General features: G+C 46.2%; 2 protein-coding genes across 3 annotated transcripts in view; one reads left to right on the forward strand and one right to left on the reverse strand.

Moving 5' to 3' along the window:
- Positions 1–13,940, reverse strand: part of dtbp1 (Dysbindin) — a 37,832-nt gene extending 23,892 nt beyond the window's left edge. The window contains exons 1-6 of the mRNA NM_001140605.1: positions 13,701–13,940; positions 13,045–13,098; positions 12,662–12,709; positions 12,356–12,416; positions 12,001–12,133; positions 3,807–3,939 (exon numbers count right to left, since the gene is read on the reverse strand). Of these exons, the coding sequence (NP_001134077.1) occupies positions 3,807–3,939; positions 12,001–12,133; positions 12,356–12,416; positions 12,662–12,709; positions 13,045–13,098; positions 13,701–13,756 (485 nt within the window). The 5' untranslated portion in view covers positions 13,757–13,940. The remainder of the gene's footprint in view (positions 1–3,806; positions 3,940–12,000; positions 12,134–12,355; positions 12,417–12,661; positions 12,710–13,044; positions 13,099–13,700) is intronic.
- A 311-nt stretch (positions 13,941–14,251) lies between these two features.
- Positions 14,252–22,822, forward strand: part of LOC106596795 (E3 ubiquitin-protein ligase MYLIP-A) — a 36,224-nt gene continuing 27,653 nt past the window's right edge. Inside the window, exons 1-2 of one of the 2 annotated variants that reach the window (XM_082959417.1) lie at positions 14,252–14,533; positions 14,805–14,995. In XM_082959417.1, the coding sequence (XP_082815543.1) occupies positions 14,447–14,533; positions 14,805–14,995 (278 nt within the window). In that variant the 5' untranslated portion in view covers positions 14,252–14,446. The remainder of the gene's footprint in view (positions 14,534–14,804; positions 14,996–22,822) is intronic. The other variant, XM_045696876.2, reaches the window with a different exon arrangement.

Below are 22,822 nucleotides of genomic sequence, written 5' to 3' on the forward strand. Positions count from 1 at the left end.
TACTCCTGCCCAGAAACTAGAACATGCATATAATTAGTAGCTTTGGATATAAAACACTCCAAAGTTTCTGAAACTGTTTGAATGGTGTCTGTGAGTGTAACAGAACTCAAATGGCAGGCCAAAACCTGAGAAGATTCTGTACAGGAAGTACCCTGTCTGACCATTTCTTGGCCTTCTTTGTCATCTCTATCCAAAACAAAGGATCTCTGCTGTAACGTGACATTTTCTAAGGCTCCCATAGGCTCTCAGAAGGCGCCAGAACGTTGAATGATGACTTCGCAGTCTCTGGCTGAAAAACAGTAGCGCATTTGGTAAGTGGTCGATGTGAGAACAATGAGATGGGTGCGAGCGTGCACGAGACGACTCCATTTTCAACTTTGAGTCTTTGAACGAAAACAGGGTTTCCCGGTGGGAATATTATCGCTATTTTACGAGAAAAATCGCATAAAAATGGATTTTAAACAGCGTTTGACATGCTTCGAAGTACGGTAATGGAATATTTTGTCACGATACGCGTCCGCGCGTCACCCTTCGGATAGTGTCTTGAACGCACGAACAAAACGCCGCTATTTGGATATAACTATGGATTATTTGGAACCAAACCAACATTTGTTATTGAAGTAGAAGTCCTGGGAGTGCATTCTGACGAAGAACAGCAAAGGTAATCCAATTTTTCTTATAGTAAATCTGAGTTTGGTGAGTACCAAACTTGGTGGGTGTCAAATTAGCTAGCCCGTGATGGCGAGCTATCTACTCAGAATATTGCAAAATGTGCTTTCACCGAAAAGCTATTTTAAAATCGGACACCGCGATTGCCTAAAGGAGTTCTGTATCTATAATTCTTAAAATAATTGTTATGTTTTTGTGAACGTTTATCGTGAGTAATTTAGTAAATTCACCGGAAGTGTTCGGTGGGAATGCTAGTTCTGAACGTCACATGCTAATGTAAAAAGCTGGTTTCTGATATAAATATGTACTTGATTGAACAAAACATGCATGTATTGTATAACATAATGTCCTAGGAGTGTCATCTGATGAAGATCAAAGGTTAGTGCTGCATTTAGCTGTGGTTTTGGTTTTTGTGACATTATATGCTAGCTTGAAAAATGGGTGTCTGATTATTTCTGGCTGGGTACTCTGCTGATATAATCTAATGTTTTGCTTTCATTGTAAAGCCTTTTTGAAATCGGACAGTGTGTTTAGATAAAGGAGAGTCTTGTCTTTAAAATTGTGTAAAATAGTCATATGTTTAAAAAATTGAAGTTTTCGGATTTTCGAGGAGTTTGTATTTCGCGCCACGCCCAATCATTGGATATTGGAGTGGTGTTCCGCTAGCGGAACGTCTAGATGTAAGAGGTTAACAATAACCTCCCATCAGCTCCTCTCCTCTAGTCTATACCCCCAGATTAACAATAACCTTCCATCTGTGAATCAAGGCCAGAAACAAAGTCTTTCAGCTGCCTGGGTTTACACATCACTTAACAGCCAGGGCTATAGGAGCCTGTTTAATGGCAAAGTACAACTAAAAACAAATCTTTTTTTATTTGATATAACCTTTAACTAGGCAAGTCAGTTAAGAACAAATTCTTATTTACCATGACGGCCTACCCCGGCCAAACCTGGACGACTATAAGCACTATAATGCCAAGGTCCGACATGAATAACAGGCATGTTGGTTTCCTTTCAACAGATGACATTGGGCCAGTGCTTAATTTGAGCCGGATCAGGATCCGGCACCTCCTCGTTTTCGACTGTTTTGTTCCGGAACCTATTTGGCCGGATCCGGTACCTCTCCAGGCATGACAAATCATTTTGCAATGTAAACATTCTAATAAAAGCCGATCAAAGTTAATTCGAGTTGCCTCAGTTCATTCTCCTGCCCCCACAAAAAACGTAATGTATAAAAGTAGATTGTAAAGAGTTGATTTGGGTTGGGCCGGTCCGGGTTTACGGTTTGTGCAACATTGTAACCCGTTTGAGACCAACACGTGGCGGCGGCGGTGTGAGAAGCGCTTCATTATGTCTCACATAAATCATTGAAAGTGAATCTCCTTCTAGTTGTTATCTCGCTCTCTCTACTCGACATGAGCCTGCAACTCTCATCTCTCCAGCGTTGCACTTCATCATTTATTTCCTTATAGATCATAGCCACGCGAAGGGTTCTGAACGAACTGCAGCACCCCTGATTAATGGAAATACATTTGCCAAAGTTATAGAATTACTGCTGTCTGTTCAGAAAATGTAATGTAATGTTAAATGTAATAATTCAGAATACTACACCAGGACAAAGACACAGAGGACCAATAGCTGTGGATTGTAGCCTACAGTCGGGAACGGCAAACCTGTCAGTGAGAACACAGCACCCAGACAAAACAGGCATTTCGCAATATTTCAAATACAATCGCGGGAAAACACAGTTTGGAAAGCAAATGGCTCCTGCTGAAAACACTCTGTAGGCTACCAACATATTAGATCAACTTCCAAATATTGTTTTACAAAAGAGAGAGAAGCTTTTGGCACGAGCGCGTCGTCAATCACCAGAGAGTGAGCTGCTCATCAGTGAGTGATTCAGTGAAACTGGGCTCCCGAGTGATGCAGCGGTCTAAGGCACTACATCTCAGTGCAAGCGGCATCACTACAGTCCCTGGTTCGAATCCAGGCTGTATCACATCCGGTCGTGATTGGGAGTCCCATAGGATGGCGCACAATTGGCCCAGCGTCGTCCAGGTTTGGCCGGTGTAGACCGTCATTGTAAATAAGAATTTTGTTCTTAACTGACTTGCCTAGTTAAATAAAAGGTTACATAAAAAAAGGACTATAATTTTCTCCTCATATTGTAACCTTCAACATGTCTCCACACACCTAGGCCTGGGCTAGTGATGGATTCAAGACACGGAGGTTTTTATTGATCTCTGATTCTCAGTTTGTCAGTGTCATAGTAGCCTGCCGTTTCCATCATTTGTGCTGTATAAAAACAAGATTCTGTCAAAGTCTCCAGTCATGTAAAAAGACGTAGAATTTCATGTAATGTGTTTATAAAAGGCCAACATCTTCCCCAGACCCTGGGCTACTAAAAATGGTCCCCATGTGTGCAACGTCTGTAAGTGTCTCTACTCTACTGCTCTATGACAATACGCAAATGCGGTGATGTGCATGCAATGCTTTATTATAAAGGTGAATTATTCTGCTACCCCAGAACTCCCCAGGTCAGCCCACGCTAACACTCACTTTTTGTTCCAGCATTTACAAATGAAGACCTGCACTGGGCACTTAAAATGATGACTCTCGTCTAGTGGACATGTGATCAAATAGACCTGTCAGTTTGACGGCACAACAACAGTGGAATTGAAGAAGCAGCTTTGTGCATATAGGTAAACCGTCAGGCAGCATCACACCGTAACGAGAACCTCAAGGCGTACAGGAAAAGAATCCAACATTACAGATAAGAGGACAATGCTGATGGAAGATTGTTGTAAAGGCTTTTCTACAGAGGAATGTTGCTGTTGAACTAAATAGAGATATCCACCATAAAACATCTGATAGATAGATAGCCCAGGACTATCAGAAATGTAATGTTAGTGTTGTTTTGCCTGGGGCGGTATGATATGATGCTATAATACTGAAACATCCATCTGGACGCAGCACAGTGGTGCATCAAGTGGTGAACCTGTTTTTATATCAGACAATAATTCAGGGATATAAAGTTGGCGGATGGTTGTCTAATTAAGTGGAGTATCAGCCAGGACGAATTACCACAATGTTATTATGTTGTAAAATCCTGAGGTCAGAGAGAACGGAAAACATACCTCTTTTTCTTCTTGTAGTTCTCCAGCTGCAGGACCTGGAAGTGTCTGAAGCGCTGCTGCTCACACTGACCACACAGGTTGTCCAGGTACATCAGCCGGCTCTCCAGCTCCTCAAAGTCCGCCTCCAGGTGGGCTGTATGTGGCAGAGGGAACATGTTACATTTAGTTATTTTAGTCACCCAGAGTGACCTACAGCAGCTATTAGGGTTAAGTGCATTGCTCAAGGGCACATCGGCAGATTGAAACCAGCAACCTTTCAGTTAATGACCCAACGCTTTTTACTGCTAGGCTACCTGATGGAACTATTGTCATGACAACATCATTGTGCTGTGAAGCTTTATCTCATTGTTGTGTCTGTCCATCTGCTGCTGGGAGACTGTTGCCAGTCTGTCCATCTGCTGCTGGGAGACTGTTGCCAGTCTGTCCATCTGCTGCTGGGAGACTGTTGCCAGTCTGTCCATCTGCTGCTGGGAGACTGTTGCCAGTCTGTCCATCTGCTGCTGGGAGACTGTTGCCAGTCTGTCCATCTGCTGCTGGGAGACTGTTGCCAGTCTGTCCATCTGCTGCTGGGAGACTGTTGCCAGTCTGTCCATCTGCTGCTGGGAGACTGTTGCCAGTCTGTCCATCTGCTGCAGGGAGACTGTTGCGCGTCTGTATAACCGCTGCTGGGAGACTGTCGCGTGTCTATAACCGCTGCTGGGAGACTGTCGCCAGAGTCTGTATAACCGCTGCTGGGAGACTGTCGCCAGAGTCTGTATAACCGCTGCTGGGAGACTGTCGCCAGAGTCTGTATAACCGCTGCTGGGAGACTGTCGCCAGAGTCTGTATAACCGCTGCTGGGAGACTGTTGCCAGTCTGTCCATCTGCTGCTGGGAGACTGTTGCCAGTCTGTCCATCTGCTGCAGGGAGACTGTTGCGCGTCTGTATAACCGCTGCTGGGAGACTGTCGCGTGTCTATAACCGCTGCTGGGAGACTGTCGCCAGAGTCTGTATAACCGCTGCTGGGAGACTGTCGCCAGAGTCTGTATAACCGCTGCTGGGAGACTGTCGCCAGAGTCTGTATAACCGCTGCTGGGAGACTGTCGCGTGTCTATAACCGCTGCTGGGAGACTGTCGCGTGTCTATAACCGCTGCTGGGAGACTGTCGCGTGTCTATAACCGCTGCTGGGAGACTGTCGCCAGTGTCTGTATAACCGCTGCTGGGAGACTGTCGCCAGAGTCTGTATAACCGCTGCTGGGAGACTGTCGCGTGTCTATAACCGCTGCTGGGAGACTGTCGCGTGTCTATAACCGCTGCTGGGAGACTGTCGCGTGTCTATAACCGCTGCTGGGAGACTGTCGCCAGAGTCTGTATAATATTATCATGTGAATAATTCCAATAAAAGACAAAAGGAAGGAACTATTATTCACTACACTACTAAAACACAAGTGAACACTGGCATCTGGTGGTCATATAGGGAAACTGTTTGTACTTAGAGCACTATTTATTTATTTATAACATTTTTATTTAACTAGGTTAGTCAGTTAACAAATTCTTATTTACAATGACGGCCAAACCCTCACCTCACCTCAGACCGCTGTACCACTCGGGAGCCCAACCACTATCACTGTCCAAAGTCAAAGTCAACTAAAAAGGAAACGTGCCATATTTGAGGCATTATCTGGAACTCTATACAGAGCAGGAACAAATCTTACAAATGTAAATATTCCAAATAAAGTTAAAGATCCACTGAATTCTATTCAACTTCTTTCACCTTCCTAGAACACACGTCTCAGTTTGTTCATACTGGAATTTCCCATGTGCTCGCTAGAATTCACATCATGTGCAACTCATTGGCTGAGACAGGAGACACCCATTCTAGAATGATGGAATGAAAGTCCTCAGAGTTCTAAACAGTCCAACTACTATCTAACACGGATTACAGCACAACCAGCGATGAACAGTGAGTTAAACTAAACTACAAATCTAAGGGTTGTGTACTCTAATGTCCAGATTTTGGGCTTGGCAGTTTTGGGCTCAGGCTTGGAGACATCTGGCGAATCAGCAGGAAATCAATGGCATTAGGACAACACACCCTATGGTCAGTGACCAATCACAGGGTCCACTACAACAGAGACAGATTATTATCCTGATGGATCTCCGTCACTACTGACTATTCAGGGCAGGGGAGGAGTCCCCGTCACTACTGACTATTCAAGACAGGGCAGGGGAGGAGTCTCCGTCACTACTGACTATTCAGGGCAGGGGAGGAGTCCCCGTCACTACTGACTATTCAGGGCAGGGGAGGAGTCCCCGTCACTACTGACTATTCAAGACAGGGCAGGGGAGGAGTCCCCGTCACTACTGACTATTCAAAACAGGGCAGGGGAGGAGTCCCCGTCACTACTGACTATTCAAAACAGGGCAGGGGAGGAGCCCCAATCACTACTGACTATTGAGGGCAGGGGAGGAGCCCCGTCACTACTGACTATTCAGGGCAGGGGAGGAGTCCCCGTCACTACTGACTATTCAAGACAGGGCAGGGGAGGAGTCTCCGTCACTACTGACTATTCAAGACAGGGCAGGGGAGGAGTCTCCGTCACTACTGACTATTCAAGACAGGGCAGGGGAGGAGTCTCCGTCACTACTGACTATTCAAGACAGGGCAGGGGAGGAGTCCCCGTCACTACTGACTATTCAAGACAGGGCAGGGGAGGAGTCCCCGTCACTACTGACTATTCAGGGCAGGGGAGGAGTCCCCGTCACTACTGACTATTCAGGGCAGGGGAGGAGTCCCCGTCACTACTGAATATTCAGGGCAGGGGAGGAGTCTCCGTCACTACTGACTATTCAAGACAGGGCAGGGGAGGAGTCTCCGTCACTACTGACTATTCAAGACAGGGCAGGGGAGGAGTCTCCGTCACTACTGACTATTCAAGACAGGGCAGGGGAGGAGTCCCCGTCACTACTGACTATTCAAGACAGGGCAGGGGAGGAGTCCCCGTCACTACTGACTATTCAGGGCAGGGGAGGAGTCTCCGTCACTACTGATTATTCAAGACAGGGAAGGGGAGGAGTCTCCGTCACTACTGATTATTCAAGACAGGGCAGGGGAGGAGTCTCCGTCACTACTGACTATTCAAGACAGGGCAGGGGAGGAGTCTCCGTCACTACTGACTATTCAAGACAGGGCAGGGGAGGAGTCTCCGTCACTACTGACTATTCAAGACAGGGCAGGGGAGGAGTCTCCGTCACTACTGACTATTCAAGACAGGGCAGGGGAGGAGTCTCCGTCACTACTGACTATTCAAGACAGGGCAGGGGAGGAGTCCCCGTCACTACTGACTATTCAAGACAGGGCAGGGGAGGAGTCCCCGTCACTACTGACTATTCAAGACAGGGCAGGGGAGGAGTCTCCGTCACTACTGACTATTCAAGACAGGGCAGGGGAGGAGTCCCCGTCACTACTGACTATTCAAGACAGGGCAGGGGAGGAGTCCCCGTCACTACTGACTATTCAAGACAGGGCAGGGGAGGAGTCCCCGTCACTACTGACTATTCAAGACAGGGCAGGGGAGGAGTCTCCGTCACTACTGACTATTCAAGACAGGGCAGGGGAGGAGTCCCCGTCACTACTGACTATTCAAGACAGGGCAGGGGAGGAGTCCCCGTCACTACTGACTATTCAAGACAGGGCAGGGGAAGAGTCCCCGTCACTACTGACTATTCAGGGCAGGGGAGGAGTCCCCGTCACTACTGACTATTCAGGGCAGGGGAGGAGTCTCCGTCACTACTGACTATTCAAGACAGGGCAGGGGAGGAGTCTCCGTCACTACTGACTATTCAAGACAGGGCAGGGGAGGAGTCTCCGTCACTACTGACTATTCAAGACAGGGCAGGGGAGGAGTCTCCGTCACTACTGACTATTCAAGACAGGGCAGGGGAGGAGTCTCCGTCACTACTGACTATTCAAGACAGGGCAGGGGAGGAGTCCCCGTCACTACTGACTATTCAAGACAGGGCAGGGGAAGAGTCCCCGTCACTACTGACTATTCAGGGCAGGGGAGGAGTCCCCGTCACTACTGACTATTCAGGGCAGGGGAGGAGTCTCCGTCACTACTGACTATTCAAGACAGGGCAGGGGAGGAGTCTCCGTCACTACTGACTATTCAAGACAGGGCAGGGGAGGAGTCTCCGTCACTACTGACTATTCAAGACAGGGCAGGGGAGGAGTCTCCGTCACTACTGACTATTCAAGACAGGGCAGGGGAGGAGTCTCCGTCACTACTGACTATTCAAGACAGGGCAGGGGAGGAGTCCCCGTCACTACTGACTATTCAAGACAGGGCAGGGGAGGAGTCTCCATCACTACTGACTATTCAAGACAGGGCAGGGGAGGAGTCCCCGTCACTACTGACTATTCAAGACAGGGCAGGGGAGGAGTCCCCGTCACTACTGACTATTCAAGACAGGGCAGGGGAGGAGTCCCCGTCACTACTGACTATTCAAGACAGGGCAGGGGAGGAGTCCCCGTCACTACTGACTATTCAAGACAGGGCAGGGGAGGAGTCCCCGTAACTACTGACTATTCAAGACAGGGCAGGGGAGGAGTCCCCGTAACTACTGACTATTCAAGACAGGGCAGGGGAGGAGTCCCCGTCACTACTGACTATTCAAGACAGGGCAGGGGAGGAGTCCCCGTCACTACTGACTATTCAAGACAGGGCAGGGGAGGAGTCCCCGTCACTACTGACTATTCAAGACAGGGCAGGGGAGGAGTCCCCGTCACTACTGACTATTCAAGACAGGGCAGGGGAGGAGTCCCCGTCACTACTGACTATTCAAGACAGGGCAGGGGAGGAGTCTCCGTCACTACTGACTATTCAAGACAGGGCAGGGGAGGAGTCTCCGTCACTACTGACTATTCAAGACAGGGCAGGGGAGGAGTCCCCGTCACTACTGACTATTCAAGACAGGGCAGGGGAGGAGTCTCCGTCACTACTGACTATTCAAGACAGGGCAGGGGAGGAGTCCCCGTCACTACTGACTATTCAAGACAGGGCAGGGGAGGAGTCCCCGTCACTACTGACTATTCAAGACAGGGCAGGGGAGGAGTCTCCGTCACTACTGACTATTCAAGACAGGGCAGGGGAGGAGTCTCCGTCACTACTGACTATTCAAGACAGGGCAGGGGAGGAGTCCCCGTCACTACTGACTATTCAAGACAGGGCAGGGGAGGAGTCTCGGTCACTACTGACTATTCAAGACAGGGCAGGGGAGGAGTCTCCGTCACTACTGACTATTCAAGACAGGGCAGGAGTCCCCGTCACTACTGACTATTCAGGGCAGGGGAGGAGTCCCCGTCACTACTGACTATTCAAGACAGGGCAGGGGAGGAGTCCCCGTCACTACTGACTATTCAAGACAGGGCAGGGGAGGAGTCCCCGTCACTACTGACTATTCAGGGCAGGGGAGGAGTCCCCGTCACTACTGACTATTCAGGGCAGGGGAGGAGTCCCCGTCACTACTGACTATTCAAGACAGGGCAGGGGAGGAGTCCCCGTCACTACTGACTATTCAAGACAGGGCAGGGGAGGAGTCCCCGTCACTACTGACTATTCAAGACAGGGCAGGGGAGGAGTCCCCGTCACTACTGACTATTCAAGACAGGGCAGGAGTCTCCGTCACTACAGACTATTCAAGACAGGGCAGGGGAGGAGTCCCCGTCACTACTGACTATTCAAGACAGGGCAGGGGAGGAGTCCCCGTCACTACTGACTATTCAAGACAGGGCAGGGGAGGAGTCCCCGTCACTACTGACTATTCAAGACAGGGCAGGGGAGGAGTCCCCGTCACTACTGACTATTCAAGACAGGGCAGGGGAGGAGTCTCCGTCACTACTGACTATTCAAGACAGGGCAGGGGAGGAGTCCCCGTCACTACTGACTATTCAAGACAGGGTAGGGGAGGAGTCCCCGTCACTACTGACTATTCAAGACAGGGCAGGGGAGGAGTCCCCGTCACTACTGACTATTCAAGACAGGGCAGGGGAGGAGTCCCCGTCACTACTGACTATTCAAGACAGGGCAGGGGAGGAGTCCCCGTCACTACTGACTATTCAAGACAGGGCAGGGGAGGAGTCCCCGTCACTACTGACTATTCAAGACAGGGCAGGGGAGGAGTCCCCGTCACTACTGACTATTCAAGACAGGGCAGGGGAGGAGTCCCCGTCACTACTGACTATTCAAGACAGGGCAAGGGAGGAGTCTCCGTCACTACTGACTATTCAAGACAGGGCATGGGAGGAGTCCCCGTCACTACTGACTATTCAAGACAGGGCAGGGGAGGAGTCCCCGTCACTACTGACTATTCAAGACAGGGCAGGGGAGGAGTCCCCGTCACTACTGACTATTCAAGACAGGGCAGGGGAGGAGTCTCCGTCACTACTGACTATTCAAGACAGGGCAGGGGAGGAGTCCCCGTCACTACTGACTATTCAAGACAGGGCAGGGGAGGAGGGTTCCAATTCCATGAACAATGTACAAAACTAGAAACTATTTAGAGAAGACCGATACATACTAGTATAGGCCGATGCATGGAATACTACAGACTGTATCAAAGACTACTCCGTGCTGTATGGTATATGACCTGTTTAGAGAAGACCGATACATACTAGTATAGGTCGATGCATGGAATACTACAGACTGTATCAAAGACTACTCCGTGCTGTATGGTATATGACCTGTTTAGAGAAGACCGATACATACTAGTATAGGTCGATGCATGGAATACTACAGACTGTATCAAAGACTACTCCGTGCTGTATGGTATATGACCTGTTTAGAGAAGACTGATACATACTAGTATAGGTCGATGCATGGAATACTACAGACTGTATCAAAGACTACTCCGTGCTGTATGGTATATGACCTGTTTAGAGAAGACTGATACATACTAGTATAGGTCGATGCATGGAATACTACAGACTGTATCAAAGACTACTCCGTGCTGTATGGTATATGACCTGTTTAGAGAAGACTGATACATACTAGTATAGGTCGATGCATGGAATACTACAGACTGTATCAAAGACTACTCCGTGCTGTATGGTATATGACCTGTTTAGAGAAGACCGATACATACTAGTATAGGTCGATGCATGGAATACTACAGACTGTATCAAAGACTACTCCGTGCTGTATGGTATATGACCTGTTTAGAGAAGACTGATACATACTAGTATAGGTCGATGCATGGAATACTACAGACTGTATCAAAGACTACTCCGTGCTGTATGGTATATGACCTGTTTAGAGAAGACCGATACATACTAGTATAGGTCGATGCATGGAATACTACAGACTGTATCAAAGACTACTCCGTGCTGTATGGTATATGACCTGTTTAGAGAAGACCGATACATACTAGTATAGGTCGATGCATGGAATACTACAGACTGTATCAAAGACTACTCCGTGCTGTATGGTATATGACCTGTTTAGAGAAGACCGATACATACTAGTATAGGTCGATGCATGGAATACTACAGACTGTATCAAAGACTACTCCGTGCTGTATGGTATATGACCTGGAAGAAGTTCAAGCTACCTACGGAGGTGGCTTGGGAATCTGATTCTGAAGTCAGATTTGATGTCAGATCCGTCTCCTTAGACTATAAACGTGTTGTGTTTCAAACTAGCCATGTGTAAAAACGGCTTCATCTCTTCCCATTGTCTCTGTTGTTGCCTACCTACCCCCCCTTCACCATGTTGGCACTAGTAGCTGTTATTACCCCACTGCCAGCTGAAGCTCCACAGTTAACAGGCAGGCCATGCCAGCTGGTGCCCTACAGTATCACCGCTCTCTCAAGATGAACACAGCTCAGCCCGTCATAAACACCTCTGACCTCAACCTATTCTACACAATGGCAACAAAAGGCCAAATGTAAAAAGAATAAAGAGTGGCAATGACATTCAGTAATTCAGGGAATTGTGACATTTCTCGACTATAATATGTTGACTGGTCCTAAAGGTTTCCTGGTGCAGTCTATGATACGTCGGCTACGTCCTGTCTTTCCACCCTTTTACCCCCCAAGTGTGCACTTGGTGTAAGCATTGTCTGGAGAGTTTCCATGCGAGAAAGAGTGTGCAAGTACACACTTGAGCAGAAGAGTGAAGAATCTAAACTCAAGACATAGTGATGGTGCACACTCACCGATGCGATTGGTGCATGTCTCCAGGTCTGTGAGGAAGCCTGGGATCTGCTGTAGTTGTTCTTGTAGTTCCACCACTGCTGCTCTTCTCTTCTCCCAGTGTGCAGACAGCATCACCACCTCTCCATCCACTGTCTGAGAGATAGAGAGACATACAGAGAGAGAGAAAAGAGAAGACGAGAGAAGACAAGAGAGAAAGATAGACGAGAGAGAAGATGAGAGAGAGCGAAGACAGACGCGAGAGAGAGAGAGAGAGAAGATGAGAGAGAGAATGTGAGATGTTCCCATGTATTATTATTCTTGATGCGTAATTCAATGCAAGTCTAATTAATACATTGAGCTACAGTTCATACAAACCTCTCCAGCTTTCGCACAATCTTTAGCTTTTCTGTGGAGAGTCACCCAGGTGTCTTCGTACCTTCGAAACACAAGAAACTAATGAAACAAATAAGGCCTTGTGTTTTCTTCCCTTGACATTATGCTACTGTACATGTATTCAGACCACTGAGTGTTTCAATGTCTGCATCACAAATGGCACACTATTCCCTATATTGTGCACTAATTTAGACCCTGTGGGGCCTGGTCCAAAGAGACCTGTGGGGCCTGGTCAAAAGTAGTGCCCAATGCTCTGATTTGGACGTATCCAATGAGAGCAACACCTACCGACTGAGCAGTTCTACTCCAGCAGAAAACTGTGTCAGATGTCCATGTCTGTTGAGAGACAGGAAATGAGTCATTAAGGGAAATAGACTATGAAGAGGATATAAGAGAATGAAAGTGGATGTAAATGGATGATTTGACTGGTACTCCTGGGCCGTATTCATAAAGCGTCTGATGATTTGACTGGTACTCCTGGGTCGTATTCATAAAGCGCCTTAAAGTGCTGATCTAAGATCAGGTCCTCTCTGTCCATATAGTCTTTATTCATTATGATCTTAAAGGTCAACCTGATATTAGATCATCACTCAGTTACGTTAAAATAAAATAAAGTTTATATTTATTTATCACTCCAACTCTGAGACACCATGGATACATGCCTGCCTTACCTCTGTTTCTGCTTTACTTTAGCCTCTTTTGATTTATCACTCAGAGTCTTTATCCTGAAGGGAAATTATAAAGATGGGAGCAGGTAAAACAAAATGTATATATGGGACAGCTGTCACAGCAATGTAAATATTCATTGGATTAGTAGACACTTTGTTTCCTAAATGGCACCCTATATTCCCTATATAGTGCACTAATTTATATCAGAACCCAAAGTAGTGCACTATATAGGGAATAGAGACGTTTTCTGCTTCCGGCATCAGGTTCCAGTCCAGAATGTCCTGTCTCGCTCACTTCCATCACATGATGGGCAGCTGAATGTAATCAACTTAGCTAGCTGTCGTTAGCTAACTGTATCAATAAGCTTTGGCAGTATCTAAATTAATGGTTTTCATTTACTGCCAGCCTGGTAGTGTTTTGCCAGTGTTTTGTGTTTAGTATTAGCTAGCTACGAAAAACTTGTTCGATGGTTTCGTCCCACACAGTTACATCCAGCTAGATAGCCTTTCAGCCATGCTGGCAAAGAGGGAGAAACTAGCTAGCTAATTAACGTAGATGTTTTTTTAAATTGCTAATACAGCAATGTCAGAACAGGCAGGGTCACAAGACATAGGGCCATGAATGAAGCATTAGCTATAAAAGTAGCTTTAATACAAACCCCGTTGTGAAATCTTGCTGCACCGTCTGCAACCTCTCTTTGAAATTCTCAAACATCTTCCTGGTTTCTTCCAAGCTGCAAATACGTTGTTTTGTCGTCGCATTAACTGTATTAGTTAGCTTCTTTGTGAATATTCCTCAAGTGCCATGTCAAGCTACGGGTCAATGATCAGACTGTATACTTCTATAAGTAGCTAAAGTCTGATAGATGGCTGTTGTTTGGTCTTTGCTCAGCTGTTTTCCAGACGCAGTGGGGTTGTTGAGCTGAATCAGGGTTGTTGAGGTGAATCAGGGTTGCGCAGCTATGCGCACGCCACATTCTTCCACATAGAACACAGGAAGTCATTCATTAGGTACAGCAAAATGTTACAAAAACTAATTTCACAATATTTTGAGGATAAAATTATTGTGAGTTTTCATGAATATTTGTGTGTGTAGTATAGCTTCTAAAAACGGTTTTGTACGAATGAAAGGTAACATGGTTAGAATGAACAACCCGGTAGATGGCGACACAAACCGTGTTTACGTCTGTGTGTTTGACCTGATTGGTTGTTGAGAAGTTTGTTGAATGAAGGGGACGGTGCTTCACCCTCCGAGACTATAAAACCCCACCGTTGTATTTTTGGACACGGCCTGATCGGTCCATGGACTGTAAAGTTTGAATGTTTGGGTTTATTGTGAGGTGTAAGTGCATCGATAGATTGAACTATTATAGGACAACTATTGCAAACATACAGAGGAACAAAAATGCTTTGCCATATAACGCGACCGGACTCGGTGGTGATGGAGGTGGATGTTGATCAAAAGGCTAATGGAGAGGACTGTTTACACAAGGTACCGTTACAGTTATTATCATTCAAATGTATCCATGTTAAGTCTATTTTATTCCATGTTGTTAGTGTCTGTGTGTTGGGGTTGCAAATTAATGCAGTTTTAATCATTTTGAATTCTGTAAATATTTTGAGAATTTGAATAAAAATGTAACTTGTACGCTTGTAACAATTTAACAACAGCGTAGTACATGGAACGTTGTATTTAACTACCAGTCTTGATGGGGCATTGACTTCTTTAGTGAAGTGGTTTGTTCTATTGTTTTGACTCACAGGTCTGTCGGAAACTGGGAATAATAGAGGTGGATTACTTTGGGCTTCAGTTCTGTGGAAGCAAAGGGGAGAGTTTGTGGTTGAATCTGAGGAACAGGATCTCACAACAGATGGATAACCTGGCTCCCTGCAGACTGAAGCTCAGAGTCAAGTTCTTTGTGGAGCCCCATCTGACCCTGCAAGAACAGACAAGGTATGTTTATTGTACACCTTGTAGGGGACCTATTTGGAGTAAGGCACTCTGCCTATTGTAGCTAATGGTACTGCAAACATTAGATGTCATGTATTTTCTTTTTAAATGCAATAAGATTAACAAATGTAGTGACAGAACAGAATGGATCAGATACAATTGAGTTAAAACCCACCCTATCAATCATTAAAACCCTGCTATTTCAGTCAACCTGTAATCTTTCAGCCCATAGTCCTCATTTAGGATCAATAGATAATGTGACTTACTGGCTTCTCTCCCCATCAGGGGGAAGTTTGACCTCCCGTATGCAAACAGTGTCTGGTGACTCGTCAGCAGCGAGTTAGTTACCGTGCATGCCAGTGTGTCCAGCAGGTTCTATCCCTAACCGACATGTCAATGTGCTCTATGGGCGTTGTAACAGTGTATAACATGACTCTGGGTGAATCCCAGATGGCACCCTATTCTCTTTATAGTGCACTACGTTCCTATGGGTGCAGTAGGGTCGTGTCCCAATTTCTCTACCCTTAAAAAGATTCACAAAAGCTCTGACGAAGGCCGTGAGGCGGATACGTAAGCTTATTAAATATCAGTGATACTATCAAGAGCAGTGTGCGGTTTCCTTTTTCCTTCATCTTGTTCAACTGTTACCATGCACCTGCAAATAAGATTGCTCAGATGTGCGAGTGCCTTTTGAATTTTCTACCCTTATCCCAAAATGTGCACTTTGCACACTCCACTGTGCTGAGTGCTTATTGCTTTTTGAGGCCTGTTTTAAAAAATAAATGTAATCACGGTTTCGATGATTTGGGATGAATGCTGTAACACAGAATAAAACAATGAATTAAAGTCCCATGATGCTAGTGACTGCCCATTACTGCTGATCACTTATTAACCATCACTTATTCATGTTACTTTACTTTAATAAAATATTTCAGTTGTGTTTATTACATTTGTTTTATTTGATTACTTTATTATTTAATTCCAAGTCATCGTCTCATCTCTATAGAGCTCCTCCCTATGCTTTCTAACAAAATGACTATTTCAGTAGTTTTTCAAAGTAAGTAAGGCATACTGCAACAGCTGCTCTCTATATCCCCTCAAGACAACGCATTCTTTTGCCTCTTCTGTAGCAGGTGTAAAAAAAAACACACAAAAAACACACGTACTGGACAAGTAGATGCTCAATGGATTATAGTCATTATAGCTAATTACCACGTTTTGATGCGCTAAACTATGTAGAATATTGGCCTGTTGGAAACTATATCTCTAGAGAAACTACAACTCCCTACCACATCGCACAGTTCAGTCTGGATCTGATATATCTCTAGAGAAACTACAACTCCCTACCACATCGCACAGTTCAGTCTGGATCTGATATATCTCTAGAGAAACTGTGGAATATGCATATTGAGCTCACAAAAATAAAACATGGAATTCAAATAACCTACAGTAAAATACCTGCCAGCAAGCAAGGGTACCTACAGTACTATGCCAGGGTACCTACAGTACTATACCAGGGTACCTACAGTACTATACCTGCCAGCAAGCCAGGGTACCTACAGTACTATACCAGCCAGCCAGGGTACCTACAGTACTATGCCAGCCAGCCAGGGTACCTACAGTACTATACCAGCCAGGATATCTACAGTACTATACCAGCCAGCCAGGGTACCTACAGTACTATACCAGCCAGGATATCTACAGTACTATACCAGCCAGCCAGGGTACCTACAGTACTATACCAGCCAGCCAGGGTACCTACAGTACTATACCAGCCAGCAAGCCAGGGTACCTACAGTACTATGCCAGGGTACCTACAGTACTATACCTGCCAGCAAGCCAGGGTACCTACAGTACTATACCAGGGTACCTACAGTACTATACCAGCCAGCCAGGGTACCTACAGTACTATACCAGCCAGCCAGTACTATACCAGCCAGCCAGGGTACCGACAGTACTATGCCAGGTTACCTACAGTACTATACCAGGGTACCTACAGTACTATACCAGCCAGCCAGGGTACCGACAGTACTATGCCAGCCAGCCAGGGTACCTACAGTACTATGCCTGCCAGCCAGGGTACCTACAGTACTATACCAGCCAGCCAGGGTACCTACAGTACTATGCCAGGGTACCTACAGTACTATACCAGCCAGCCAGTACTATCCACCAGCCAGCCAGCCAGGGTACCTACAGTACTATGCCAGCCAGCCAGGTTACCTACAGTACTATACCAGGGTACCTACAGTACTATACCAGCCAGCCAGTACTATACCAGCCAGCCAGCCAGCCAGGGTACCTACAGTACTATACCAGCCAGCCAGTACTATACCAGCCAGCCAGCCAGGGTACCTACAGTACTATGCCTGCCAACAAGCCAGGGTACCTACAGTACTATACCAGCCAGCCAGCCAGGGTACCTACAGTACTATGCCAGCCAGCCAGGGTACCTACAGTACTATACCAGCCAGCCAGGGTACCTACAGTACTATACCAGCCAGCCAGGGTACCTACAGTACTATACCAGCCAGCCAGGGTACCTACAGTACTATACCAGCCAGCCAGGGTACCTACAGTACTATACCAGCCAGCAAGCCAGGGTACCTACAGTACTATGCCAGCCAGCCAGGGTACCTACAGTACTATACCAGCTAGCCAGCCAGGTTACCTACAGTACTATACCTGCCAGCCAGGGTACCTACAGTACTATGCCAGGTTACCTACAGTACTATGCCAGCCAGCCAGTACTATACCAGCCAGCCAGGTTACCTACAGTACTATGCCTGCCAGGGTACCTACAGTACTATGTCAGCCAGCCAGGGTACCTACAGTACTATGCCAACCAGCCAGTACTATACCAGCCAGCCAGGTTACCTACAGTACTATGCCAGCCAGCCAGGTTACCTACAGTACTATACCAGGGTACCTACAGTACTATACCAGCCAGCCAGTACTATACCAGCCAGCCAGCCAGGGTACCTACAGTACTATACCAGCCAGCCAGTACTATACCAGCCAGCCAGCCAGCCAGGGTACCTACAGTACTATGCCTGCCAGCAAGCCAGGGTACCTACAGTACTATACCAGCCAGCCAGCCAGGGTACCTACAGTACTATGCCAGCCAGCCAGGGTACCTACAGTACTATGCCAGCCAGCCAGGGTACCTACAGTACTATACCAGCCAGCCAGGGTACCTACAGTACTATACCAGCCAGCAAGCCAGGGTACCTACAGTACTATGCCAGCCAGCCAGGGTACCTACAGTACTATACCAGCTAGCCAGCCAGGTTACCTACAGTACTATACCTGCCAGCCAGGGTACCTACAGTACTATGTCAGGTTACCTACAGTACTATGCCAGCCAGCCAGTACTATACCAGCCAGCCAGGTTACCTACAGTACTATGCCTGCCAGGGTACCTACAGTACTATGTCAGCCAGCCAGGGTACCTACAATGCTATGCCTGCCAGCCAGGGTACCTACAGTACTATACCAGCCAGCCAGGGTACCTACAGTACTATGCCAACCAGCCAGTACTATACCAGCCAGCCAGGTTACCTACAGTACTATACCAGCCAGCCAGGGTACCTACAGTACTATGCCAGCCAGCCAGGTTACCTACAGTACTATACCAGCCAGCCAGGGTACCTACAGTACTATACCAGCCAGCCAGGGTACCTACAGTACTATGCCAGGGTACCTACAATGCTATGCCTGCCAGCCAGGGTAATACTAGAGCCTAGTGTATTTCCTTCAATAACAAAATGATTTCCCCCAAAAAAGTAGCCTACTACTAGGGCATAGCTTCAAATGACATGTTAACCCGGACATGTCAAATCAGTTTGGTTTGCCCTGGGTGACCTTGACACCGTGAATCGACTGACAAGATTCAGGGCACTGTGCCATGAAGGGGAGTGGCCTGACTACCATCCACATCGCTCTGGCCAAACACCACGCCCACTACTGTTTCTTCTAATGTGTGGAGCGATCGATAGAGCAGCAGAGTTACATTCAGGATGAGTCCTCAGGCTAGTTCAGGAGCCTACTGTATGTGACTTTTATTCAGGATGAGTCCTCAGGCTAGTTCAGGAGCCTACTGTATGTGACTTTTATTCAGGATGAGTCCTCAGTAGGGTTGCATATTTTGGGGAATATTCAGAGGTGGAAACTTTCAGTGGGAATTAATGGGAATATATGGGAATTCACAGAAATATATGCTAATTAATATGAATATCATTTATATTTAGATGTGTTTTTTTGCATTGGATATATTTACCATATCATATGGAAACAGAAACATAAACCTTTTACCTTATCATAAGTAGACATAATTGCAAATGATTAAATCCTTCTAAAATAAAAATCATTTAGTTACAAATTGAACTTTAATTAAATGAGTTGACTCTTCACATGGGAGGATTTCACTGAACAACAAAATAAAGGGAACATTAAATGATCCATCGCATCTCCCAAAAATGTTTTCAACATGCATCTGTAAAATGATAGTCTAGAAACTAAATCTTTGGTTGTCTTCCTCTCAGGCTTCCATGTCTTCTCCCTGGACCTCCTCAATGTCCACCTCTTGAACATCAGACTCTGAGGCCTCAGCTTCACTGTCACTTTCCAACCTTGTTGAGGATGGCTCGTTGTCGGACTCAAAAAGCCTCAAATTTGCCCGGATGCCCACCAATTTTTCAACCCTTGTATTGGTCAGCCTGTTGCGTGCTTTGGTGTGTGTGTGTGTTCCCAAACAAGGACCAATTGTGCTCTGAGGCGGCTGATGTTGGTGGGATTTGGAGGATGATGGAGGCAACATGGGAAAGGGCCTCAGATACACAAAGTCCCATCGCATCAGCCACCTGGTGGAAATGTTGGCACGATTGCCATATTGCATCTCCATCCCAAAGCCCTTGCTTGGAAGTGTACTTCACCAGACTACCAATAACCTTGCCCTCATCCAGGCCAAGGTGGCAAGACATGGTAGTGATGACACCATAGGCCTTGTTGATCTCTGCACCATGCTCTTGCCAGCATACTTGGGGTCCAACATATATGCTGCGGCGTGTATGGACTTCAGGCAGAAGTCTTCACGCTTTTTGATGTATTTCAGAACTGCAGTTTCCTCTGCTTGGAGCAACAGTGAAGTGGGCAGGGCAGTATGGATTTCTTCTCTTACATCTGCAAGCAGAGTCTGAACATCAGACAGGATGGCATTGTCTCCCTCAATCCGTGCAATGGCTACTGCAATAGGTTTCAGGCTGCTTACCCCTCTCTCCCAAAATACATCATCCAGGAGGATCCTCTTGATGGGGCTGTCCATATAGGCAGATTGTGATATGGCCTTTTCTTGGAGAGACTCCTTCCCCTCCAGGAGACTGTCAAACATGACACCACCACCCCAATGGGTGTTGCTGGGCAGCTTCAATGTGGTGCTCCTATTCTTCTCACTTTGCTTGGTGAGGTAGATTGCTGCTATAACTTGATGACCCTTCACATACCTAACCATTTCCTTGTAGAGTGTATCCATTGTTTTCAGTGCTATGATGTCCTTGAGGAGCAGATTCAATTCATGAGCAGCACAGCCAGTGGGTGTGATGTGAGGGTAGGACTCCTCCACTTTAAACCAAGATGTTTGCAGCATTGTCTGTCACCAGTGCAAATACCTTCTGTGGTCCAAGGTCATTGATGGCTGCCTTCAGCTCATCTGAAATGTAGAGACCGGTGTGTCTGTTGTTCCTTGTGTCTGTGCTCTTGTAGAATACTGGTTGAGGGGTGGAGCTGATGTAGTTCATTATTTCTTGGCCACAAACATTCAACCACCCATCAGAGATGATTGTAATAGTCTGCTTTCTCTATGATTTGCTTGACCTTCACTTGAACTATGTTGAACTCTGCATCCAGCAAATGAGTAGATAAAGCATGTCTGGTTGGAGGGGTGTATGCTGGGAGAAGAACATTCAGAAATCTCTTCCAATACACATTGCCTGTGAGCATCAGAGGTGAACCAGTTTGTATACACAGCTCGAGCAAGACATTCATCAGCATTTCTCTGACTACGTTCCTCCATTGAGTAAAAACAAACTTCTGATTCCAGGAGGACCATGAGCTGTTGCTATCGATAAGGTGTCTGATTCATCATTTTCACCTCAAATAGAAGTAGAGGGACTTTGGTCAGAGGTTGCTTGTTGTGAGCGCTGAGGGAACTTTATGCACTTGGCCAGATGATTCTCCATCTTTGTCGCATTCTTCACATATGATTTGCCACAGTATTTGCAAATGTACTCAGCTTTTCCTTCTACATTAGCTGCAGTGAAATAGTTACACCGTTAGATTAAACACTCCTTTGTAAGATAAATGTTTTAACATGAAACATGTATGGAAACAGGTGAATTAACAATCCTCAGTTAGCAGGCTCAAGCAAGCTAAAACCCACATGATAGCAAAAACTAACTAGCCTAAATTGTTAACAAGTTAGAAGTTATTTAAACACACTTTGCTGTAGGCTACTATTTACTAGTTAACAAAAATCATGTATGTCATATAAAATATATTCACCCCACCCAGTATTGTAATCAAAACTTACCAGAAAGCATGTAGTCCTTGGCTCAGACAGTGTAGTAGTGTGAGCTCATTAGTGTGCAATATCTTGAGAATCAGCTGTACATGTGATGGAAGAATGCTCTGTGCATGCAGAGGGTTGCAATTCCATTGAATTGGGGATAGTTTAACCAAAATATGCCACAAGACCTAGAATTGCCTTTTGTGTATCCCACAAAAAAGGTTCACAGTTATAAGCTACCATTTTTTTGATGAATTTAAGCAAAATGGCTTAACTTCCCATTGAAAAATTCCAGAAATTTACTGGAAAGTTTGCGACCCTTTGCAACCCTAGTCCTCAGGGTAGTTCAGGAGCCTACTGTATGACTTTTATTTGATGTATCTGGTCTCTCCTCATCACTACATTAGCTATATTGATTTTATCGGGAGGTATCTTATTCCATCCCGTTACTTAGATTTGTGTGTATTAGGACGTTATTGTGGAATTGTTAGATATTACTTGTTAGATACTGCTGCACTGTCAACTAGAAGCACAAGCATTTCGCTACACTCGCAATAACATCTGCTAACCATGTGTATGTGACCAATAACATCTGCTAACCAGGTGTATGTGACCAATAACAAAGACTTTCAATACTGCATATCGTCCTCCAGTGACCAACCAACCCATTCTCATTAAAGGGATCGGGATCATGTCACTATGAGGTGTGTGTGTACAGTATTCACTCCAGAAATGAGGTCAGGGGTCAGGCAGCAGAATCATGGGCAGGGGTTTGTAACCAGGCTACAGACAGTCAGCCAATTGTTGCTTTAAAGTCAACTCCTGAAAGGAGTGCCACTACAACCTTTTAAAGTGAAAGGAAATTCACAAGAACTCCAACATCAATTTAGAGTTGAGACACAAGCTGCATGCGGACCACAATCCTTTGGGAATATTTTTCTGCTTCAACAGTTTTATAATGTCTATTTATAGCTTGGCCCTGAGCCAAGTGCCGTTAGATGGTTACTTTAATACACTGGGCTGTTGCTACAGGAGGATCCTGCAGTCAGTCAGAGGGTTACTTTAACACACTGAGCTGTTGCTACAGGAGGATCCTGCAGTCAGTCAGAGGGTTACTTTAACACACTGAGCTGTTGCTACAGGAGGATCCTGCAGTCAGTCAGAGGGTTACTTTAATACACTGAGCTGTTGCTACAGGAGGATCCTGCAGTCAGTCAGAGGGTTACTTTAATACACTGAGCTGTTGCTACAGGAGGATCCTGCAGTCAGTC

This window comes from Salmo salar, chromosome 02 (genome assembly GCF_965601325.2).
Source record: "Salmo salar chromosome 02, fSalSal1, whole genome shotgun sequence".
Taxonomy (NCBI): Eukaryota; Metazoa; Chordata; class Actinopteri; order Salmoniformes; family Salmonidae; genus Salmo; species Salmo salar.